Source organism: Schistocerca piceifrons, chromosome 10, assembly GCF_021461385.2.
Source record: "Schistocerca piceifrons isolate TAMUIC-IGC-003096 chromosome 10, iqSchPice1.1, whole genome shotgun sequence".
Classification (NCBI taxonomy): Eukaryota; Metazoa; Arthropoda; class Insecta; order Orthoptera; family Acrididae; genus Schistocerca; species Schistocerca piceifrons.
The window spans coordinates 88,235,358-88,262,260 of NC_060147.1; the positions used below are offsets into that span (position 1 = coordinate 88,235,358).

General features: G+C 41.0%; 1 protein-coding gene across 2 annotated transcripts in view; it reads left to right on the forward strand.

The window, feature by feature from the left end:
- LOC124718797 (plectin) overlaps positions 1-26,903 on the forward strand; it is a 212,726-nt gene that overhangs the window by 59,126 nt on the left and 126,697 nt on the right. For both annotated transcript variants that reach the window (XM_047244409.1, XM_047244410.1), the window contains exons 5-6: positions 3,967-4,206; positions 13,291-13,485. In XM_047244409.1, coding sequence (XP_047100365.1) covers positions 3,967-4,206; positions 13,291-13,485 — 435 coding nt within the window. The remainder of the gene's footprint in view (positions 1-3,966; positions 4,207-13,290; positions 13,486-26,903) is intronic.

Below are 26,903 nucleotides of genomic sequence, written 5' to 3' on the forward strand. Positions count from 1 at the left end.
AAAGAAGCGGAGATTACTGCTTAATAGGCATTAAACAAAGCATAGGTCTATAGATAGAGAGATGCTAAATGAAAAGCATTGGCTGTCGAGTGAGCAATGTGTGATGCCTTCAGTGACTGCTGTAGCAGAATATTATCAAATTATCTTTCACAAAACTCAAAGAAATTCTGATCATACATGAGGGCTGAGTGGCACCAAAGTTAGTGTCCAGTCCCTAGCAAATGAGACAAGAACAGAAATTGGGGGCAGCAAAACAAAATCTGAAATGCATAACTCCATTTTCAAATGTTACTTTACAAAGGGAAACCCAAGAGAATTGCCCCAATTTAATCCTCGTACCACTGAAAGAATGAATGAAACAAGTATTAGTGTCAGTACTGTTGAGAAACAGCTGTAATCGCTAAAATTGAACAAAGCTCCAGAGCCCTGTGGAATCTCTGTCAGATTCTATACTGAATTTGTGGCTGAGTTAGCCCCTCTTCTAGCTATAATCTATCATAGATTCATCGATCAAAAAACTGTTCAAGATACCTCATTATCTTAGAGCTCAGAATATGTTCTAAGATTCTGTAATGAATCAATGTCAAAGATATTGGGCGCTAGATTTGTAGATCATTTCTACTACCCTTCTTGTAGATGGCGCGACCTGTGCATTTTTTCAAGAACTGTGCACAGTTTTCTGAAAACATGACAGACTGAAAGCTTTGGATTGATGCATCAGGTTTGATTTTCGAAAAGCGTTTGACTCAGTGTCACATGTACGCTTATTGTCAAAAGTATGATCATATGGGCTATCAAGTGAAATTTGTGACTGGATTGAGACTTTTTGATAGGGAGGAGGCAGCATGTTATCTTGGATGGAGAGTCACCATCAGATGTAGAAGTAATTTCAGGTGCGCCCCAGGGAAGTGTGCAGGAACGCTTGCTGTTCATGTCATATATTATTGACCTTGCTTGTGTTGACAGTAACCTCAGACATTTTGCAGATGATGCAATTATCTGTAATGAAGTACTGTCTGAAAGATACTGCATAAATATTCAGTCAAATCTTGATAAGTTTCAAAGTGGTGCAATGATTGGCAAATCGCTTTAAATGTTCAGAAATTAAAAATTATGTACTTAACAAAATGACAAAAAACCATAGTATTCTATGACTGTAATATCAGTGAGTCACTGTTGAAGTCAGCCAAATCATGCAAATACTTGGGTGTAAACATTGTAGGGATATGAAATAATAATCATATAGGCACAGTTGTGGATAAAGCAGGTAGCCCTGTCTGCCAACTCTTTAGGAAACTACTGCTATGTTGTTTTGATTCAGTTGTTTGCCAGTCAGTAAGAGTATATCACAATGGTTGAGATGAACATAGATCCTGCAAGTAGTGAAGTGTGCTGTGTGCTTAGATTTTTGCTGGTAAAAGGATCTTCAGCTGCTGAAATCTTTCATGTGTAGTGCCTAGTGTATGCACCTGAAATAATGAGTTCAAACAAGTTTGAAAATGGTGTCAAGAATCTCAAAATGGCCGCACAAACATTCACAGTGAACAGTGGAGTGGCACGCCCAACATTCAGACCAACGACATCATTGATCAGCCAAAAAATTTGAAGTGATTGGCAGTTGACAATTGGTAGTCTGACTAATGAATTCAAAAATTTTGCTCAAACCCCAATTTACAAGACTGTCACTGAACAGCTTGGATATCACAAACTGTGTGTGAGTTGGGTTCCAAAAGTGCTTACAGATCATCACAGGGAGCATAGAATGCAGCCGCGTGACAGTTTTTGAAGCACTATAGACAAGATGGAGATAATTTATTTTCTCACATTGTTACGGGCAACAAGATGTGGATCTAGTACACCAGCACACAAATCCAAACAATGGTCAATGAATTGATGCCATTCGAGTTCACCCAAACCAAAAAAGTTTAAGCAATTTCTGTTTGCAAACTGAAAAATGATGGCTACCATTTTTTGGGATGAAAAGGTGTCCTATTGTGTATTTTTGTTTGATTTCCTGGAGCGTGGGTTAGCAATTACAGCTGACATATACTGTCAAACACTAACCAAAGTGAGATGTGCAATCCAAAATCAATGCCACAGGAAACTATCATCTGGCATAATTCTTCACAAAACCACACACCCTCACGCCACTGGCTGCCAAAACTGAGGGGAAGATTCCAGCTTTTCATTGAGAACTTCTTGAGCACCCTATGTACAGCTTTGATCTAGAACTACATGATTATTTCACCTTCTTCCATTTGAAAAAGTCTCTGGGTGGACAATTTCAAAATGATGAACTCAAGACTGTTGTTACCAATTAGTTCAATTACCAGGTAGCAGACTACTATGCAGAGAGGTTAAAGAAGCTGGTGCAGCATTACAGAAAGTGTATAGATGTGAATGGCAATTATTGGAAAAGTAATGTAGATATATAGCAAAATATTACTTTCAATTAAATCCTTCCCTCATGGGCTTATTCTTTTTATTGCCAAATGGAACTTAGTTTTGGAATACTCCTGGTAGCACCAGTGTGATGGACTTAGAGACATTATGGACAAAGTTTAAAAGTATTGTGAATTGTGTTCTGGAGAAGTACGAGGTGCTGAGTAAGTGGATTACTCAGTTCAAAAGAGAATTCGCAAAGGCACCCCGGGGGGTGCTTATGAATAGCTGTGAACACATCACATCACCATCATTGTGCCATAAGCATCACCACCTATTTTAACTTCTGAAATTATTATTACATATTAACACTTTGACAGGTACTGACACCTTAACTCGTCATTCTTCACTGCTCCCCAGGTGCTGCTGACAAGTTGAAGTGCAGCCTCCAGATTTCACTTCAGTGCTAGCGACTCATTATTTCAGGACTCCTTGCTGCACCTGAGCACTAACGATGAGCCTAGATATGCCCTACACAGGAATCTGAATGCCCTTGATGAACTTAAATGTGCGGCAAATTTTTTGCTCCATGTTTCAGTAACACTTCACAGTTCTGACCACTAACTTGTGTCAGGAAAATTTATATCTTGTGATCCCGTTTTGCTGCATTTAACTCTGCTTTACATTTTCCTGTTTTCCTCAACATCTGTTCCATAAAGAAAATGAGGAGATGTCACAGCTGCACTGAGTAAGAGATTATGGAGATACAAAGTGTGAAAGTGAGGATGAATTACTCGATGTTGAAGTAAATGAAAATTTATCCACAGTCTGAAAGCAGCAATTTTAAGCTTTCTTAAGTCAGCAGGTGTAATATTACACTCTTATGTTTAAACACAAGATGTGATTGATAGTTATTCCACATCTGAAGAATCTGAAAGTGATAGTAACTTCCATTCAAAAACTATTGAAGCAAATGCCATCTTTACATCTCTGTGAATTTCTAACAACAGCAAATTCACAGAGAAGCTTCAAAGCCAAAATTAATTTTTACAGCCACAACTATTTACATTTGGTGTGCTGACAAGTCTTTGATCGACAGAGGGAGATGTCACAGTAAGCATTCCACAGCTATTCAGCAGATGGCGAGGGAAGCTGTTTGGCTAAACCCGGCTCAGGTAGAACCCCAAATGCAGCCTACTTAGCACAGGTGGATGTGTTAGGTGATAATGATGCTGTGTTTGGCTGAGCATGTTGCAAGCACATCTGCAGCAGACAATGTGTTAAGTCTTGAAGGTGTTTTATCAAAAGGAATCTTAAAGGTGTTTAATTAAAAGGCTGAAGAGCATCAATTTGCCCTCCACTCTCCCCTCTCCAACCCCCCCCTTCCCCCCCCCCCTCCCAACCTTCCCCACCAGTAAGGTGAATGTAAACAATGCTTAAACAAAAGTAAGGATGATTCAGACTATTATGCAAACAAAATGTGGTGTGGCACCACATTAGGTAGGCATTCGTATTAGTTTATTTCAGCACCTGTAATTTATATACTTATGAATATTCTGTAGGCTGATGTTTCTTGTGAAACAGGTGAACGTGAAGAGGGAAGCAAGGCACCGTGCCATGGCGGCTGTCTCTGCCGAGCTGGAGCGCCTGCGGCATGAACTGCAGCGTGAACGACGCACGAGGCGGCGCTTGGAGGTGCGCCTCGGCCAGCACGGCGAAGAGATAGACGCAGACGCAGAGGAACGGAGCCAGGGAGATGAGGACCGTGAGGACGAGGAGCTGCCGGAAGGTGACAGTGACGGAGAGGCCGAGCGGCGCTGCCAGGTGAGTGGGGGGGGGGGGGGGGGGGGGGGCGCACAGAAAGCGAGCCTACTCAGCTGGAAATGATACAGCTATCAAAATGGTCTGAGCTCCAGTCAAATTGATTTTTTTGATACACATAATGTTTCATCCCCATCTGTGGATGGCCTTTTCAGTGGAAGTCATAGCTTTGTTCCACAATATGAGGTGTGATCAAAAAGTAGTTGGAATGTTTTAATTTTGCAAGTTTTATACATCTGATTTACAAACTTTTTTATCTTGTTGGTACACTTGTTCCTGGTGTTTGTTTTGAATATTTGGTTTATTGTTGACAGCTGAAAAGGCTATACATGTTTTCCAGTGCTCAGCGAATTTTTACTTTAAAAAAAGATAGATCAAAGAGTTTATATGAAATTTTGCTTTAAAAATGGATTAATGTGTAGCAACACATTCAAAATATTGGTTTTGGGTTTTTGCAAATCTACCATGAATAAGACAAGAATTCATAAGTGGTAAAAACATTTCAAAGAGAGTCAAGAAGATGTTGAAGACAATGATCACCCTGGATGCCCTAGCATATAAATTACTGACAACAGTGTGGAAGAAGTGAAGAAAATGATTCTGTCAAGCAATTTTTGGGATGTTTTGGGCATGAAATGTGTAGCAGCAAATTTTTCTCCAATTTTGCAGAATTTCGGCCAAAAATGACATCACAGAGACAACAATTGAGAATTGCTGAATGAAGTCAACAGCAGCCAAGAACTTCTAAAGAACAGGTGATAAAACATGGGTGTGCAGGTATGACATTGAAACTGAAGCCCACACATCCCAATAAAAACTGCCTGAAGAGCCAAGGCTGCAAAAAATTCAACAAGTTTGATCAAATGTGAAGGTTCTTCTCACTGTTTTCTTTGATTGCAATGAGATAGTGCATTATGAGTTCCTGCCTTATGGTCATACAGTCAGTAAAGAATACTACCTGGAAGTTACACACTGTTTGCATGAAACATTACAAAGAAAACAACCAGAACTGTGGCAAAAACAACTGCATCACATAAATGCTCCCACTCACACCTCAAAAAGAGAGCAGTTATGTTGCCTCAGTCACTGTTCACCAGATATGACCCCCTGTGGCTTCTTTCTATTTCTGAGACTGAAGAGAACCAGGAAAGGGCGTTGTTCTGCTACAATTGAAGAGGTAAAAATGGACTCTCTGAAGGAGACGAACACCATAGCAAAAAGTGAGTTCCAGAAGTGCTTCCAAGATTGTAAAAGGTACTGGCACAAGAGTGTTATATCTGAGGGGGTTACTTTGAAGGGGACAAAGTTGATGTTGATGGATAAATAAAGATTCTTTAAGAAAAACAAAAATTCCTGTTACTTTTTTATCACACTCCATGTTCAGGGAACACCATACTTGTGAGGGGAATTCCAAAACAGATGCCTCCTACTGTTTTGTTTTGGCTTTGAATGTCTGTGTAAGAATATGTTGAGATGGATCTAATTTTTGAATCTACCTACTAATGTCCTGTTGGTTTTGCTGTCCTTTAGCAAATATTGGAAGTAAGGGAGCATTCCAAACTGGCATCAGACACCAAGACCCATGTGTTCTGTTGTTGCAGAATTCCTTATTGCTGAACATATTGCACTGACTGAAACCTATCAGGGCCTGAAAATGATCAACATGACCAGTCCTGCCCCAGTCAACACTGACCAGCTGCCATGTCCTGTAAAGATTAGTGCTTAGATGGAGTCATGTGTGATCTACATCTACGTCTACATGGATACTCTGCAAATTACATTCAAGTGCCTGGCAGAGGGTTCATCGAACCGCCTTCACAATTCTCTATTATTCCAATCTCGTATAGCGTGCGGAAAGAATGAACACCTATATCTTTATGTACGAGCTCTGATTTCCCTTATTTTATCATGGTGATCATTCCTCCCTATGTAGGTCGGTGTCAACAAAATATTTTCGCCTTCAGAGGATAAAGTTGGTGATTGGAATTTCCTGAGAAGATTCCATCGCAACGGAAAACGTCTTTCTATTAATGATTTCCAGCCCAAATCCTGTATCATTTCTGTGGCTCTCTCTCCCATATTTTGCGATAATACAAAATGTGCTGCCTTTCTTTGAACTTTTTTGATGTACTCCTTCAGTCCTATGTGGTAAGGATCCCACACCGTGCAGCAGTATTCTAAAAGAGGGCGGACAAGCGTAGTGTAGGCAGTCTCCGCCACACACCTTTGGGTGGCTTGCGGAGTATAAAGGTAGATGTAGATGTAGATGTAGATGTAGTGATGATTGGTGGATTATGACTGAACAGCGCAGTTGAATGTGAGATGCAGTGCCTTTGACGAGATGTTATGTGACCTTGAATATTGTCAAGCGTGAGTGACGTAGCTCCAGTAGATGCTTACACAAGACCAGAAAATAATGTAGAAGAGAAATATGTCTGGGTCTGCTGGACTAATATGAGGCTGAACAATACAATTTTCTGAACACCATCATCACCAGAAATGAGACATGGTGTCACTATTACGATTCAGAATCCAAAAGAAAGTTCACAGAGTGGAAACATGTAAATTCTGTAACAAACAAGGAGTCTGAGACATACTCATCTGCAGGCAAAGTGATGTGCACAGTATCCAGAAATGGAAAGGGCGTGGTTCTTCAGTATTTTGTGTTTCATGGAGCCTAAAGTAACTGTCAGTTCAGAACACTACAAGGTGACACTGACTAGGCTGAAAGTGCAAATTTTGAAAGACAGGCCATTGAAGAAGTCAAACTTCTGTTCACAGTATGACCATACCAAGTCCCATAACACTTCTGCAAGTCTGGAACTTATTGCCAAATTTGGCTGCATTGCCTTATCACATCCAATGTACATTCTTGATTTGACACCATCAGACTTCCTGTGAACGGTGGAGTAGGTGATTCAATATTTTCCAGAGTCAGTTGTTAGCTTCAAGGCTATAAAATAGTGACTAGCCTCAGCTGGTTCGTGTTCTGATGAGCACAGCATGGAAGCTCTTGTTCATTGTTGTGAAAAGTGGATAACAAAAGGTGGAAGCAATGTTGGAAAAGACAGTATGTAGCTGAAATTGTGTTGTATTTAACTGCATTATTGTGCTTTCTGTATCTGCTGTAGTTACCATGAAAGCAAATGGGGGACATTAGCTTTGGGTGGCTCTCATAATACTGAAAACTGACACAACTGAAAGTATACAATAATAAGTGCAAAAATATTCTGGTAAACATGGCCCAAAAACAAGACATTTGTGAGATATTTGCAAATGTGTGGTTACGGGTCATCCTATTCAGTAGAAATGTATAAGGGGAGATCAAATGAAAACAGGAATGGTAAGAAGAACATAAATAAGCTGTGTATTATTTCAAAAATAATCACCATAACATTGATACATTTATCTCACTGTGAGATGAGACAGCTAATACATTCATGGAAAAATGTTTGCAGTTGACTACGGAAGCACAATCATACCCAGGATTGCACCACTTCATCCAAAACCATCGACAGCCACAAATGTCTTTTTTCAGAGCCCCAAAAATATGGAAACCACACGGGGAAAGATTAGGAATGTATGAAGGATATGTAAGTGCTTCCAAGTGAAAATTCTGCAGCATAGTCAAAACAAACAGGCATACCAGCTGTGGGAAAGAGATGGTGACGTTTCTCTTTGGCTCCAAAAACACCCTGCTCATTGACTTTCTGGAACATGGTGCCACAATTAACACACAGCAGTACATGGGCGCTTTGCAAAAGTTGGAGTGTGCTATCAAGTCCAAATACCCAGAAATGTTGATGGATGGCATCATTCCATTGGAAGATAATGCTCATCCATATGTTGTCAAGATTATTTCAAGTACGCTGCAGAAGCTTCGCTGGGAAGCCCTTACACATCCTCCGTACAGTCCTGATATCTCTCCGTGTGATTTTCATATTTTTGGAGCCCTGAAGGAAGATATTCCTGACTGTCAATTTGCTTTGGACAAAGAGGTGCTCACCTGGATACACTCATGGTTCCGTAGGCAACCACAAACATTTTTCTATGATGACGTTGATCGTATTGTCTCACAGTGAGATAAATGTGTTAACAGTTATGACAATTACTTTTGAAATAATAAACAGTTTACTTGCATTTTTCCATCTGTCTTGTTTTCATTTGACTGCCCCCTATATTACCCATTTTCCTATTATATGTCACCCATTACTAGTTTCCAGTTGCCTCTTTCTCTTTTACTGTTATTGGGTATACACTACCTGTAACCTGATCCCTGTTACCCACTTCCTGTTACCTGGTACACATTTTCTTTTTGCCACTACTCAATATGCATTAAACGTTACCCATTATCAACTGTCTGTTACTCGTGGGGCATTCTGCATTACCAAATACCTGTTATACATTCTCTTTTACCCGCTTTCCTTAGGCCTCTTACCCATAGCTCATTATCCACTTGTTGTTATCCATAGGTCATTACCCATTTCCCAATTCCCATTACCACTTATCCATCATCTGTTATGCATTACTCATTACATTTGGCATATGTGAAATTCTGTTTGCTATAAGTCATTTGCTGTTAGTCATTTGCTATTTGCTCTTAACACATTAGCTGTTAACTGTTAGCCATTAGACATGTGATATTAGCTATTACACGTTACCATTATATGTTAACCTTTGGCCATGTGCTGTTAGCCATTACATGTTGCCTGTTGTTATGACACATCCAGTTGTCATCACCCTTCCAGTCACTTGTGATATGTCCCGCACTGGTGGAGGTGCAATGAGAACACAGCCCAGATAAACAAAGCAGAACAATTTTATTAAAGAATACATAAACAAAAAAGCTCCTTTCTGGAGTGAGTTTTTACAAGAACCGTTCATAGTAAAGTTTTGTTTATCAGTTGATTGATGTAAGTCCGTAACTGGGCAGATATCCATAAATAACAAAGTCCGAGCTCATTTCGGAGTTGAAGAGCTATGAGGGTGAGTAAAATGAAAACCTTAAATTTGTAATAACAAATCGAAATTTCACGCCGTTATCCTGTAAGTTGGTAAGCGTGCTACAAACAGCGTGCAGAATGGCCTGAAGGTGGCAGCATAATGCAGATGCACACATACTGTCACAGTATCAGTATAAAGATGGCTGCCCCACTTGTGACTTGCACCAGGGAAGAACAGCGTTCTGTTATTTGGTTTTTGCATAGTGAAGGTGTGAAACCTATTGAAATTCATCGACAAATGAAGGTTCAGTACGGTGATGCATGTTTGTCACAGCAGCAAGTCTACAAATGGAGGAAGTTCGCAAATGGTGTGACTTCAGTGGAAGATACTCCTCGTCCAGGTCAGGCACAACGAGTTGTGACTCCACAGAACATCACAGCTGCTGAAGCCATAGTGAAGGAAAACTGCCGAGTGACACTGAATGACATTGCAGTATGTTTACAGATTAGTCATGGGTCAGCACATCGCATTGTACATGATGTGGTCCAGTTTCACAAAGTGTCTGCAAGATGGGTGCCACGGCAGCTGACTCCTGAAATGAGAGAATGACATTTTGATGCTTGTGAAGAACTTTTTCGGCACTTTGAGCGAGAAGGTTATGGCTTCCTTGCAAGAATCGTTACTGGGGACGAAACCTGGGTTCACTTCCATCAACTGGAAACGAAGAGAGTGAGCAAGGGTGGCGCCATTCCTCATCACCAAAACCAAAGAAGTTTCGAACAGAACTATGACCAGGGAAGGTTATGCTGACTCTCTTTTGGGATGAAAAAGGTGCCATTTTGGAGCATTACATGCCTAGAGGGACCACTGTCACCAGTGAATCATACACAGATCTCCTAAAAAATCATCTGTGGCCTGCAATCAATTAAAAGTGGTGTGGATTGCTGTCAGCAGGTGTCCTTTTGCGACATGACAGTGCAAGGCCCCACACTGCCTGTACAACAGTTGAACCAATCACAGACATTCATTTTGAGTCTCTTCCTCAACCACCATACTCACCAGACATTGTCTCAAGTGATTTCCATATGTTTGAGCCCACTCAAAGACGCAATGGGAGGAAAGAAGTTCCATTCTGATGAAGAGTGCACCAGGTGGTGCAGGTGTGGTTGTGTGGACTACCAAAAGAATTTTTTTCTAAAGAAATTTATGCACTTTGTAAGTGCTGGAAGACTTGCATTGAGTGTGGGGGAGATTATGTTGTACCACTTCTGCACAATAAATAATATTTAAAAAAATATTTAAGGTTTTCATTTGACTCACCCTCATACAACACAGAGTAAGGATGATGGGCAGTATTTAAGTCCACTGCAGTCTCCAGCATAGAGGCCACGTCCTGGCAATGCCTGAGGTACCCAATGGTTGCATCACAGGCAGTATCATGGGAGCGGAGATTGAGAGAACTCTGGACCACTACAGTGGTTGGTTCCTCATCCAGAAGACTCAAAGGAATGAACTGGCCTGGCTCAGCTTGGCGCTAGTGGAAATGCCCTACTTGTGGCTGGGTTTATTGATGGCACATGACCCCACAGAAGCAAGCAGGTCCATGAGGCCACTGACCTCTGGTGGCACTAATGTTGCTGTCTGTTGGCCTGGCAGGCATGTGAGGTCTTCTGGCTGTCATCCGCAGGTGTGACCCCAGTGGTTCCAATGTGCACTTACATGACTGGTAAGATGGAGATTGTTGGTAACAAAGGTGAATGGCTCATACACAGCAATTCGCTGTGTATCTAATCTGTCAGAGATTATTATGAAAAGAATAGATTGCTGATCACCATATAGAGATGCTGAGTCATAGACAGGCACAACAAAGACTGCTTAACATGTGGGCTTTCAGCCAAAAGGCCTTCTTGTAAAGTAGATGAAACACACACACACACACACACACACACACACACACACACACACACACACATAACCACAACACACACGCACGTGACCAGTGTCTCAGATTTTCCATTGTTTAACCTGTCAGAAAGATTAGTAAACATATTACACTACTGGCCATTAAAACTGCAACACCAAGAAGAAATGCAGGTGGTAAATGGGTATTCATTGGACAAATATATTATACTAAAACTGACATGTGATTACATTTTCACATGACTGGTAAGATGGAGATTGTTGGTAACAAAGGAGAATGGCTCATACACAGCAATTCGCTGTGTATCTAATCTGTCAGAGATTATTATGAAAAGAATAGATTGCTGATCACCATATAGAGATGCAGAGTCATAGACAGGCACAACAAAGACTGCTTAACATTTGGGCTTTCAGCCAAAAGGCCTTCTTGTAAAGTAGACGAAACACACACACACACACACACACACACACACACACACACACATATAACCACAACTCACACGCACATGACCAGTGTCTCAGATTTTCCATTGTTTAACCTGTCACAAAGATTAGTAAACATATTACACTACTGCCCATTAAAACTGCAACACCAAGAAGAAATGCAGGTGGTAAATGGGTATTCATTGGACAAATATATTATTCTAGAACTGACATGTGATTACATTTTCACGCAATTTGGGTGCACAGATCCTGAGAAATCAGTTCCCAGAACAGTCATCTCTGGCTGTAATAACGGCCTTGATATGCCTGGGCATTGAGTCAAACAGAGCTTGAACGGTGTGTACAGGCACAACTGCCCATGCAGCTTCAACACAATACGACAGTTCATCAAGAGTAGTGACTGGCCTATTGTGACAAGCCAGTTGCTCGGCCACCATTGACCAGATGTTTTCAATTGGTGAGAGATCTGGAGAATGTACTAGCCAGGGCAGCAGTCAAACATTTTCTGTATCCAGAAAGGCCCGTACAGGACCTGCAACATGCGGTCATGCAATATCCTGCTGAAATGTAGGGTTTCACAGGGATTGAATAAAGGTTACAGCCATGGATCATAACACATCTGAAATGTAATGTCCACTGTTCAAAGTGCCGTCAATGCGAACAATAGGTGACCGAGACATGTAACCGATGACACCCCATACCATCACGCCAGGTGATACGCCAGTAGAGCGATGACGAATACACACTTCCAATGTGCATTCACTGCAACGTCGCCAAACACGGATGCGACCATCATGATACTGTAAACAGGACCTGGATTCATCCGAAAAAATGACGGTTTGCCATTCGTGCACCCAGGCTCGTCGTTGAGTACACCATCGCAGGCGCTCCTGTCTGTGATGCAGTGTCAAGGGTAATCGCAACCACGGTCTCCGAGCTGATAGTCCACGCTGCTGCAAAAGTCGTCGAACTGTTCATGCAGATGGTTGTTGTCTTGCAAAGGTCCCCATCTGTTGATTCAGAATTCAAGACCTGGCTGCATGATGTGTTACAGCCATGCGAATAAGATGCTTGTCATCTCGACTGCTAGTAATACAAGGCCATTGGGATCCAGCACGGCGTTCTGTATTACCTTCCTGAACCCACTGATTCCATATTCTGCTAACAGTCATTGGATATCGACCAACGCGAGCAATCTCGTGATACGATAAACTGCAATTGCGATATGCTACAATCCGACCTTTATCAAAGTCGGAAACGTGATGGTACGCATTTATCCTCCTTACTTGAGGCACCACAACAACGTTTCACCAGGCAACACTGGTCAACTTCTGTTTGTGTATGAGAAATCGGTTGGAAACTTTCCTCATGTCATCATGTTGTAGGTCTCACAACCGGTGTCAACCCTGTGTGAATGCTCTGAAAATCATTTGCATATCACAGCATCTTCTTCCTGTAGGTTAAATTTCGCGTCTGTAGCACGTCATCTTCATGGTGTAGCAATTTTAATGGCCAGTAGTGTCTATTACTACCACTTTCTGTCTGATGTTGGCTAGGCACTGTGGCTGAGAGGTTCTAGGCGCTTCAGTCTGGAACCGCTCGACCGCTATGGTCGCAGGTTCGAATCCTGCCTCGGGCATGGACATGTGTGGTTTCAGTCCTTAGGTTAGTTAGTTTTAAGTAGTTCTAAGGTCTAGGGGACTGATGACCTCAGATGTTAAGTCCCATAGTGCTCAGAGCCATTTGAACCATTTGTCTGATGTCGTATCTGGTATTTAGGTGTCACTGGAGGAAGACATGCATCTGAAGCTGGAGCAAATGAAGAATGAGCTGGAGACAGAACGTGAGCTGAGGAGGGCTCTGGAGGACTCTGTGGAGCAGCTGAGGTGCCAGCTGGAGGCAGAGGAGCGTCGGAGACTGGAGGCAGAGGAACTCCGTGCAGATCTGGACAGGGAGAGGCAGAGGAGGGCAGAGGTATGGGCAATGCACCATAGCTGCATGGAGGAGGCAGCACTTATATGAGTGCAGCCTTCTGCCCATGGAGCATGTTTCAATATCAATCTCCTGTGCATCAACTGTGTCTTGGAGGTTTCTGTGGTTATGATGTGAGTGATAAGAGTAAGGAGACTGATTTTTTATCTGTTGTTGTTGTGGTCTTCAGTCCTGAGACTGGTTTGATGCAGCTCTCCATGCTACTCCATCCTGTGCAAGCTTCTTCATCTCCCAGTACCTACTGCAACCTACATCCTTCTGAATCTGCTTAGTGTATTCATCTCTTGGTCTCCCTCTACGATTTTTATCCTCCATGATTCCCTCCAATGCTAAATTTGTGATCCCTTGATGCCTCAGAACATGTCCTGCGAACCAATCCCTTCTTCTAGTCAAGTTGTGCTACAAACTCCTCTTCTCCCCAATTCTGTTCAATACCTCCTCATTTGTTATGTGATCTACACATCTAATCTTCAGCATTCTTCTGTAGCACCACATTTTGAAAGCTTCTATTCTCTTCTTGTCCAAACTATTTATCGTCCACATTTCACTTTCATACGTGGCTACACTCCATACAAACACTTTCAGAAACGACTTCCTGACAGTTAAATCTATACTCAATGTTAACAAATTTCTCTTCTTCAGAAACGCTTTCCTTGCCATTGCCAGTATACATTTTATATCCTCCCTGCTTCGACCATCATTAGTTATTTTGCTCCCCAAATAGCAAAACTCCTTTACTACTTTAAGTGTCTCATTTCCGAATCTAATTCCCTCAGCATCACCTGACTTTATTTGACTACATTCCATTATCCTCGATTTGCGTTTGTTGATGTTCATCTTATACCCTCCTTTCAAGACACTGTCCATTCTGTTCAACTGCTCTTCCAAGTCCTTTGCTGTCCCTGACAGAATTACAATGTCATCGGCGACCCTCAAAGTTTGTATTTCTTCCCCATGGATTTTAAAACCTACTCCGAATTTTTCTTTTGTTTCCTTTACTGCTTGCTCAATATACAGATTGAATAACATCGGGGAGAGGCTACAACCTTGTCTCACTCCCTTCCCAATCACTGCTTCCCTTTCATGCCCCTCGACTCTTATAACTGCCATCTGGTTTCTGCACAAATTGTAAATAGCCTTTCGCTCCCTGTATTTTACTCCTGCCGCCTTTAGAATTTGAAAGAGAGTATTCCAGTCAACATTGTCAAAAGCTTTCTCTAAGTCTAGAAATGTAAGTTTGCCTATCCTTAATCTGTTTTCTAAGATAAGTCATAGGATCAGTACTGCCTCACGTGTTCCAACATTTCTACGGAATCCAAACTGATCTTCCCCGAGGTCGGCTTCTACCAGTTTTTCCATTCATCTGTAAAGAATTCGCATTAGTATTTTGCAAATGTGACTTATTAAACTCATAGTTTGGTAATTTTCTCATCTGTCAACACCTGCTTTCTTTGGGATTGGAATTATTATATTCTTCTTGAAGTCTGAGAGTATTTCACCTGTCTCATACAGCTTGCTCACCAGATAGCAGAATTTTGTCAGGACTGGCTCTCCCAGGGCCGTCAGTGGTTCCAATGGAATGTTGTCTACTCCCGGGGCCTTTTTTCAACTCAGGTCTTTCAGTGCTCTGTCAAACTCTTCAAGCAGTAACATATCTCCCATTTCACCTTCATCTATACCCTCTTCCATTTCCATAATATTGTCCTCAAGTACATTGCCCTTGTATAGACCTTCTGTATACTCCTTCCACCTTTCTGCTTTCCCTTCTTTGCTTTTCCATTTGAGCTTTTGATATTCGTACAAGTGGTTCTCTTTTCTCCAAAGGTCTCTTTAATTTTCCTGTAGACAGTATCTATCTTACCCCTAGTGAGATAAGCCTCTACATCCGTACATTTGTCCTTCAGCCATCCCTGCTTAGCCATTTTTCAGTTCCTGTTGATCTCATTTTTGAGATGTTTGTATTCCTTTTTATTTTTTATCTACCACAGTTTTTTTTTTCAAGTAACAATATTGTCCATTTCAAAGTAGTTCCCTTTGACAGCTATGTATCAGTAGAGTCTTTGTTTCTAGTCGTGGCAACTAGTAGGGCCTTTAACGTGTTGGTCTCATTCTTGTGAATGTTCTCCAGAGTCCCAAAATGACATCCTTTCAAGACTTTTTCAATTTTGGATAAAGAAAAAAGTCATGAGAACTCAGATCAGGTGAACAGGGGGGCTGCAGAACAACAGGAATGCCTTTCGAAGTCAAAAATTTCGTGATGGAAATGGCCATTTGACATGTGTTGTTGACAGGATGCAACATCTACTTGTTTGCAATGTCAGTGTTCACTTGATTCACCCTTTTCCTGAGCCTTTCAAGGACATATTTGTAAAATGCTTGGTTGACAGTTTGTCCTGGAGGAAAAATTCCCTTATACATAGTAGCACTACTGTCAAAAAAGCAAATCAGCATTGTTTTGGTTTCCTTATTCAAGCTTTTTTCAGTCCAGGAAACGTCTCAGTGTGCCACTTCTCGTTTAACCACTTTGTCTCAGGATTGTACTAAAAAATCCAAAATTCATCACCTATGATCGCACAACTGAACTGGTCATAGGCAATCCTCCCAAGAAGATCAATGCACAGGTTTCTTCAATTGTCCTTGTTTGGATTAGATTAGATTAGATTAGATTAGTTTTTCATTCCATAGACCCGTGCTGATGAGATCCTCGTGGATGTGCTCAGGTGTATGGTTTTTCAGCACCATTTTGGCACAAACCTCTTGCATATGCAAAGTTCAGTCAAAATTTGATGTAGGTGAAAGTGTTTAACAGGTCACCCATCATCCTTATTGTTAAATGTTGATCTGATCTCCAAGCATGCATGTGTTTGATGTTTTCATCAGTTTTTGAAGTTGGGGGTCTTGCTGCGAGAGGTTGCTCTTCAGTGTGTTCTCAGGGTTCATCTTCAATGTGTTCTTGGCCTTCACTCTTCAAAGGTCACACTCATGGATTGTCCAAGTTAACATAAAACTTGATGGCATAACATTGTTCTGAGTTCTGCTGTTCCATTTTCATAAGACACAACACAAACACAGCTTCAGTGACTGCATTCTAAAAAATGTGTGTCATTACTTTTCTCAAACACCTCATATATTCCATTCTTGCCTTGTTCCTTAGCAGTTTTCGTATTATTCCACATTTATGGCTGAAACTATTAGTATTTTTCATTGCCTCAGTATCTTAATTGGGATTTAAATTGCATCCAAATTGGAAAGGTAAATTAAAAAGTATCCGCACAACATGTTTCTAATTTATTAAAAAAAAAAAAAAAAATTCTATTCTAGTCACTCTACTTTTCAATGCACTTGGTCTGCCACAGCACAAACTTTTCAATACCCACAGAAAAATGTTTTTCAGTTGAGCAGAGAGTCATGAGTGCTACAGTTCCTTCACCTCTATACTCATCTTTAAGTGACCCAAGCAGATCAAAATTTGACAGGTGAAATCAGGACTGTACACACAATGTTCCAACACTTTGAAATGCATATTCTGAAGAGTTTGAATGATGTATGTGGTCACATGTGGCCACGCATTCTAATGCAAACAAATGGTCAAGTGCGAACAGGACTTGTACACTGAAGGTCCTGTACAAATTTAATTGTATAAGTAGTTCACCCATCCTGGAAATCGAGAGTCTCAACAATTTTTGCCTGTTTTCGATATAGATACTGACAAGAAATCAGTCCCAGAAATGCCAAGACCATGGAGCAGTTCCTCAGACTAGCCTGAACATATGGAAAGAAGCGCGAAAACATGACCACAAGTTACGTTTTATGTTCGGATGTAGTAAAGTGTTCATCTGTTATGCTTTTGACGGGTGATGAATTCAGTGTATGTTCTAATGGCAAAAAGATATTTTTTATATGATATTATTACAATTTAACAGTTTTCAGATTTTTTACCTTACTTCTACAGTGAAATATTGCTTCTTGCTAAATTTCATGATTCTGCATCAACAGGAAAGTACCCTATATTTTGATGAGTGAGTTTGTGAATATCAAAATATGTGACGTAAGTGGCCATATCTTTTGACTGCATCAACTAAGAAGCCAAAATCTTTTATAGTGCCAAGGGAGCATAGACCTTAGTATTTGACTTAAATTTGAACTTGATATGCCAATCTGTTCAAGAGAAAGAGGGTGTCATAGCTGACAGACAGAAAAACAGACAGAGGGATGAAAAATGAAAAAAAAAATTGTGTGTGTATAATTACAAAATAACAATTTTTGGACTTTTTCCTTTGCTTATATTGTAAAACCTAATGTATTGCCAAATTTCATGATTCTAGATCAACGGGAGGTACTCCATAGGTTTTGATGAGTGAGTTTTCGATGAACAAAATGTGTGGCATAAATGGCCATATATTTTGACTGTATTGACTTAGAAACTTAAAATTTTTACACTGCCAAGAGACCATAGCCCTTAGTATGTAATGCTAATTTGAATGTGATATGCAACATATTGAAGAGAAAATGAATCTTAACAGACAAACAGACAGATGGATAAAAATGACAAACAAAATATTTTTTCATGTTATATACTTAGAAATTAACAATTTTAAGATTTTTTTCCTGTACTTGAATTGTGACACCTTGCTTCTTGCCAACTTTTGTGATTCTATGTCAATGGGGAGTACCCTATAGTTTATTATGAGTAAGTTTTGATATCCTATAGTTTATTATGAGTAAGTTTTGAGAGTATCAAAATATGTAACATACATGGCAGTATATATAGGCTGAATTGATGTACAAGCTTAAAATTTGTACACCACCATGGGATCATAGACCTTAATATGTAACATAACTTGGTATGTCTTCCCATTCTGGAGAAAAAGGGTTCTTAACAGTCTAACAGACAGACAGAAGGACAGACAGAATGAGATTTTCACTCTGCAGTGGAGTGTGCACCGATATGAAATATCCTGGCAGATTAAAACTGTGTGCCGGACCAAGAATTGAACTTGTGACCTTTGCCTTTCATGATCAAGTGCTCTACCACTTGAACAACCCAAGCACAACTGACTCCCCATCCTCACAGCTTTACTTGTGTCAGCACCTCGTCTCCTACCTCCCAAACTTCACAGAAGCTCTCCTGCGGACCTTGCAGAGCACTTGCCCGCAAAAGGCAAAGGTCCTGAGTTTGAGTCTTGGCCTGGCACACAGTTTTAATCTGCCAGGAAGTTTCAGACAGTCAGACAGATGGAGAGACAAGAAAGCAATCCTCTAAGGGTTCTGTTTTTACTGTTTGAGGCACAGAACCCTAAAAAGGATGCCATTTAACAACAGACCTCAGCATTTGTTTCAAATTGCAGGCTTCAGCTCATTGCAAAGCATATCACTGTAGTATTGAGTATTCTTTCCTTGTTCTACACTCTTGTTTGGTCATTTTTAAATTGTTAAATCTACTGGTAAATGATGTCAATATTGCAATGCATGTGTTGTTAAGAAGAACCAACCATTATGAAATACACTACTGGCCATTAAAATTGCTACACCACAAAGATGACGTGCTACAGATGTGAAAGTTAACTGACAGGAAGAAGATGCTTTGAAATGCAAATGATTAGCTTTTCAGAGCATTCACACTAGGTTGGCACCAGTGGCGACGCCTACAACATGCTGACATGAGGAAAGTTTCCAACCGATTTCTCATACACAATCAGAAGTTGACTGGCGTTTCCTGGTGAAACGTTGTTGTGATGCCTCGTGTAAGGAGGAGAAATGTGTGCCATCACGATTCTGACTTTGATAAAGATCGGATTGTAGCCTATCGCGGTTGTGGTTTATCGCATCGTGACATTGCTGCTTGTGTTGGTCGAGATTCAATGACTGTTATCAGAATATGGAATCGATGGGTTCAGGAGGGTAATATGGAACGCCGTGCTGGATCCCAGTGGCCTCGTATCACTAGCAGTTGAGATGACAGGCATCATATCTGCATGGCTGAAACGGATTGTGCAGCCACGTCTCGATCCCTGAGTCATCAGATGGGGACATTTGCAAGACAACAACCATCTGCACGAACAGTTCGACAATGTTTGCAGCAGCATGGACTATCAGCTCGGAAACCGTGGCTGCGGTTACCCTTGATGGTGTACTCAATGACGAACCTGGGTGCACGAATGGCAAAACGTCATTTTTTCGGATGAATCCAGGTTCTGTTTACAGCTTCATGATGGTCTCATCCATGTTTGGCGACATCGCGGTGAACGCACAGTGGAGGTGTGTATTCATCATCGCTATACTGGCATATCACCCGGCTTGATGGTATGGGGTGCCATAGGTTACATGTCTCGGTCACCTCTTGTTCGCACTGACGGCACTTTGAACAGTGGACGTTACATTTCAGATGCGCTACAACCCGTGGCTCTACCCTTCATTCGATCCCTGCAAAACCCGACATTTCAGCAGGATAATGCACGACCGAATGTTGCCGGTCCTGTACAGGCCTTTCTGGATACAGAAAATGTTCGACTGCTGTCCTGGCCACCACATTCTCCAGATCTCTCACCAATTGAAAATGTCTGGGCAATGGTGGCTGAGCAACTGGCTCATCACAATACGCCAGTCACTACTCTTGATGAACTGTGGTATCATGTTGAAGCTGCATGGGCAGCTGTACCTGTACATGCCATCCAAGCTCTGTTTGACTCAATACCCAGGCATATCAAGGCCGTTATTAGGGCCAGAGGTGGTTGTTCTGGGTACTGATTTCTCAGGATCTATGCACCCAAATTGCGTGAAAATGTAATCACATGTCAGTTCTAGTATAATATATTTGTCCAATGAATACCCGTTTATTATTTGCATTTCTTCTTTGTGTAGCAATTTTAATGGCCAGTAGTGTATATGAAATGTATTCATAGTTGCGAGTATGAGCACTGGTCAGTTGTATAAGGGAATGATGGCAATGAAAATCAGTGCCGGGCCAGGACTCAAACCCAGATTTCCTGCCTTATGCAAACAGTCACCTTAACTGCTCTGCCTATCCACGCATGGCATGTGACGAGATCCAAGCTTCCATATGTTAATGTTCCTTTGTTACAACCTGTAGTCATGTACACGTTATTTAATTTCTGTATAGGGGAAGACATCTTAATTGAAATTTACTGTGTACGAGTACAAGTTGTGATGCAGGAATGATGAGATATAGAAGTTTGGGTATGGCCACGGATTGTTCTCGAATAGCCAGTGTGATTAAGCCGGCTGCTCACATAAAATGGGAAATCTGGGTTCAAGTCCCAACCAGCACAGATTTTCATTGACAGCATTCCCTTACACAGCTGATGGTTGTTTGTATTCACAACTGTGAATACATTTCATGTATTTCATAATGACTGTAGTCACTGCAGTGACTGTTGTTATAGGCATCCATGTCTGGAGGTACATTGCATTATTCTTCTTAATGACACTGTGATATTGTATTTATCTGCTGATTACAGGCATTAATTTTCAATTAAAATGCCCTCACCTACATGGGAGTTACATAATGTGTGTACAAGTACAGGTTGTGATGCAGGAATGATAACATATGGAAGTTTTGGTGGGGCCATGGGTTGTGCATTGATAGCCAAAGTGGCTAAGCTGACTGCTTGCGTAAAGTGGGAAATCTGCGTTTGAGTGTCAGTCCAGCACAGATTTTCATTTTCATCATTCCATTATACAGCTGAGGGTTGTTGGGTATACATTTCATGTTGCTGGTGAACACTTTCTGTGGTGAAGTATTTCCCCTATATTGTGCTGAAAGTGTTCTACAGCTTTGAGCTGCTGGTACTTATCCAGACCACAAGAAATTGATAACAGAGTACTGTTGTTCACTGATGCAGATAGAGAGCGGTGCAGCGATGTTTATTTTACAAGACGGACAGATGTAACAATGCTGAAATGAGTCACAAGCAAAGAGAATAATGCCATCTGGGGCTAGTGAGCGCACTAAGCAGTACTGCCAACTTAAAGCCACTTACAAAATAAGTACAGAATCTTATTGATTTACCCTCATTTTTCACTCTAGGACACCATGTTTGAGCACTGGTTTTCAAAACTGCGTCACTGCATTTGACAAATCACTTCTTTTTGCTGAACATCAATGCATTAACTCTCTTTGCATGGTGATTTTATTTAAATAGCTTTATTTTGTGTGAAAAAACTGAAAGCAATTAGAGACTAATTCTTAAAAAAAGTAGAAACAGCGACTGGCCACTGTTAATAATACTATTTATTCAGCTCAAATAATGCCATTACAGGTTTCAAACTGACAGTTTGATTGTCAATCAGCTGTTAACATTTAAAATTACATTTAAGTTATGCTTTACATGTGAAGTTGGCTGTTTTTTTCTGTGGGGAAAATTCCTTGGGGTGGTCGTGGCATCAAAGTTCCTATATTATTATATGTCAACAGTGCTGATAAATAATGCAGAATTTTTGGCACCACCACCAGTGCAAGGAATGAGAACAGAAATGGACCACGCACCAAACCTTGCAGGAGACAAAACCAAGTTTCCCCCTCATGTTTGCGTTCAGTAATATTGGTCTAGTATGTTTGTTACAGAATTTCTAATGAAAAGAAGAAAAAGAATATAGTAGTTTCCACAGCAAAACTTTGTGTCGAAATCTGGCAGAAAATCCAAAGAGATTCTGGTCGTATGAGAAGTAGTTAGCGGCAAGAAACAATCAATGCCTTCTCTGCATGATAACAATGGAGATACAGTACTACCGAAGACAGTACTGCCAAAGCAGAGTCACTAAATGCAGCCTTCAGAAATGCCTTCACAAAAGAAGATGAGGAAAATACTCCAGAATTCGAATCAAGAACAGCCACCAACATGAGTAATGTAGAAGTAAATATCCTCGGAGTGTGAAGCAACTTAATCACTTAATAAAAGCAAGTCTTCTGGTCCAGACTGTATACTGTTTAGATTCTTCTCTGAGTATGCTGATGCAATTGCTCCATACTTAACAATCATATACAATCGTTGACTCAACAAAAGATCCATACCCAAAGACTGGAAAGTTGCACAGTTCCCACCAATATACAAGAAAGGTTGTAGGAGTAATCCACTAAATTACAGACCCATATTATTAATGTCAATATGCAGCAGGATTTTGGAACATATATTGCGTTTGAACATTATGAATTATCTCAAAGAAAATGGTCTGTTGACACACAGTCAACATGGATTAAGAATACATCATTCTTGTGAAACACAACTAGCTGTTTACTCGCATGAAGGTGTTGAGTGCTATTGACAAGGGATTCCAGACTGATTCCTTATTTCTGGATTTCCGGAAGGCTTTTGACACCGTACCACACAAGCGGCTTGTAGTGAAATTGCATGCTTTTGGAATATTGTCTCAGTTATGTGACTGGATTTGTGATTTACTGTCAGAGAGGTCACAGTTCTTAGTAACTGATGGAAAGTCATTGAGTAAAACAGAAGTGATTTCTGGTGTTCCCCAAGGTAGCATTATAGGCCCTTTGCTGTTCCTTATCTACACACATCAAAAAAAGTTTTCCATCACCTTGGTTCCGAGAGTCCCGGGACCTGTACAGAAAATTGGAATAGAGATCAACATAAACATCATTTCTGCCCTTTTTATTGCTCAGGAAAGCCACACATTGCCTGTTGTACCACCATACAGCAAGACTTTCAGAGGTGATGGTCCAGATTTCTGTACACACCGGTACCTCTAATATGCAGTAGCACATCCTCTTGCACTAATGCATGCCTGTATCCATCATGGCATACTATCCACAAGTTCATCAAGGCACTGTTGGTCCAGATTGTCCCACTCCTCACTGGCGATTTGGCGTAGATCCCTCAGAGTGGTTGATGGGTCACATTGTCCATAAACAGCCCTTTTCAATCTATCCCAGGTATGTTCGGTAGGGTTCATCTCTGTAGAACATGCTGGCCACTCTAGTCAACCGATGTCATTATCCTGAAGGAAGTCATTCACATGACGTGCACAATTGGGGTGTGAAATGTCGTCCATGAAGATGAAAGCCTCGCCAATATGCTGCTAATATAGTTGCAGTATTGGTTGGAGGATGGCATTCATGTATTGTACAGCCAATATGGCACCTTCGGTGATCATCAGCAGCATCTGTCGGCCCCACATAATGCCACCCCAAAACAGCAGGGAACTTCGGCCTTGCTGCACTCGCTGGACAGTGCGTCTAAGGCATTCGGCATTAGCAGGTTGCCTCCAAACACATCTCTGACGATTGTCTGGTTGAAGGCATATGTGACACTCATCATTGAAGAGAAGATGAAGCCAACCCTGAGTGGGCGGTCCATTCATGTTGTTGGGCCCATCTGTACCACACTGCATGGTGTCATGGTTGCAAATATGGACCTCGCCATGGACGTCGGGAGTGAAGTTGTGCTCCATGCATCCTATTGCACACAGTTTGAGTTGTAATATAATGTCCTGTGGCTGCACAAAAAGCATTATTCAACATGGTGGCATTGCTGTCAGGGTCCCTCCAAGCCATAATCCGTAGGTAGCAGTCATCCACTGCAGTAATAACCCTTGGGCGGCCTGAGCGAGTCATGTCATTGACAGTTCCTGTCTCTCTGTATCTCCTCCATGTCTGAACAACATCATTTTGGTTCACTCTGAGCTGCCTGGAAACTTCCCTTATTGAGAGCCCTTCCTGGCACAAAGTAACAATGCAGACGTGACCAAACCACAGTATTGACTGTCTAGGCATGGTTGATTCATAGAGAACACGAGCCATGTACCTCCTTCCTGGTGGATTGACTGGAACTGATTGGCTGTCGGACCCCTCTGCCTAATAGGCAGTGCTCACTCATGGTTGTTTACATCTTTGGGCAGATTGAGTGACATCTCTGAACAGTCAAAGGGACTATGTCTGTGATACAATATTCACAGTCAAAGTCTGTCTTCAGGAGTTCTGGAAATCGGGGTGATGCAAAACTTTTTTTGATGTGTGTATAGAAACGATTTGGGAGACAATCTGAGCAGCCATCTTAGGTTGATTTCAGATGATGTTGTCGTTTATCTTCTAGTCAAGTCATCAGAACACCAAAATAAATTGCAAAACGATTTATAAAAGATACTTGTATGGTGCAAAAATTCGCAGTTGACCCCAAATACTGAAAAGTGTGAGGTCATCCACATGAGTGCTAAAAGGAATCCACTAAACTTCAGTAACACGATAAATCAGTCAAATCTAAAGGCTATAAATTCAACTAAATATCTGGGAATTACAATTACGAACAACTTAATTTGGAAGGAATACATAGAAAATGTTGTGGGGAGGGCTAACCAAAGACTGCATTTTATTGGCAGGACACTTAGAAAATGTAACAGATCTACTAAGTAGACTGCCTACACTACACTTGTCCGTCCTCTGTCAGAATACTACTGCACGGTGTGGGATCCTTACCAGATAGGACTGACGGAGTATATCAAAAATGTTCAAAGAAAGGCAGCATGTTTTGTATTATTGCAAAACACGGGAGAGAGTGTCATTGAAATGATACAAGATTTGTGGTGGATATCATTAAAACAAAGGTGTTTTTTGTTGAGGCAGAATTCCAATCACCAACGTTCTCCTCCAAATGGGAAAATATTTTGTTGACACCGACCTACATAGGGAGAAACAATCACCATGATAATATAAGGGGAATCAGAGCTCGTACAGAAAGCTATAGTTGTTCGTTCTTTCCACATGCTATACAAGATTGAAATAATAGAGAATTTTAAAGGTGGTTTGAGGAACTGTCTGCCAGACACTTAAATGTGATTTGCAGAGTATCCATGTAGATTTAGATGTAGATATGTTATATAATTACAGTGTTTGGAGTTTTTTCTTTTACTCATGGTACAAAACCTTGCTTCTTGCCAAATTTCATGATTCTGGGTCAAAATTACAGTGTTTGGAGTTTTTTATTGTACTCATAGTACAAAACCTTGCTTCTTACCAAATTTCATGATTCTGGGTTAGCAAGAAGTACCCTATAAGTTGTGATGAGTGATTTTGCAAGTATAAAAATATGTGACATAAATTCCCAAATCTTTTAAATGCATTGATTTAGAAGCTTAAACTTTTTATACCACCAAAGGACCGTAGACGTTAGTAAATGAGACAAGTGTCACCTTGATAGATCTAGACAAAGGCTTCTTAACAGATAGACAGCTAATTAAAAGTGACAAAGTTTATTTTTTTGTGTGGTATAATACCAATTAACAGTTTTCGGATTTTTTTCCTTTACTTGTACTTTGAAACCATGCTTCTTGACAAATTTCATGATTATAGTTCAACAGAAAATTTGCTGTAGGTTTTGATGAGTGAGTTTGCAAGCATCAAAATGTGTGAAATAAGTTGCGGTATCTTTTAATTCCACTAACTTAGAAGCTTAAATGTTTTTACATTGTTGAGGTACCACAGACCTCAGTATGTGACATAAATTTAATCTTGATACACGTACACATTTTTGAGAAAAAGGGGTCTTAACAGTCAGAAAGAGAGGCAGACAACAAAGCAATACTATAAGGGTTCCATTTTTACCGATTGAGTCACAGAACCCTAAGTACCAGTCACGTCCCAGTGTAATAGTTTCTTTCTGCCATTCTGTCACATCCCCACATTGACCCATCTGACTGTGTTAGTGATAATAATCATTTAGTGTTGCACCGTGTCCTGGTGCAAGTCTTCCAACTGGATCCAGAATGAGATTTTCACTCTGCAGCGGAGTGTGAGCTGATATGAAACTTCCTGGCAGATTAAAACTGTGTGCTGGACCGAGACTCGAACTCGGGACCTTTGCCTTTTGCGGGCAAGTGCTCTACCAACTGAACTACCCAAGCACGACTCACGACCCGTCCTCACAGCTATAATTCCGCCAGTACCTCGTCTCCTACCTTCCAAACTTTACAGAAGCTCTCTTGCAAACCTTGCAGTACTAGCACTCCTGAAAGAAAGGATATTGCAGTGACATGGCTTAGCCACAGCCTGGGGGATCCTTCCAGAATGAGATTTTCACTCTGCAGCGGAGTGTGCACTGATGTGAAACATCCTGGCAGTCGTGCTTGAGTAGCTCAGTTGGTAGAGCACTTGCCCACGAAAGGCAAAGGTCCTGAGTTCGAGTCTCGGTCTGGCACACAGTTTTAATCTGCCAGGAAGTTTCCTTCCAATTGGATGCCAATTTGGTGATTAGCATTTCCGTGACCTATGCCAGTTATCCAACTTGGCAGAAAAGGGGCCTACAGTTTCATGTGGAATCTGAATGTCATTTCTGATGAAACTTCACATGAGTGAGAGTTGAATTCTACGTAAACGGCTGATTGAAATTTTCCAGGATTTAGCCAAAATTTAGTACCACAACTTTTCAGTT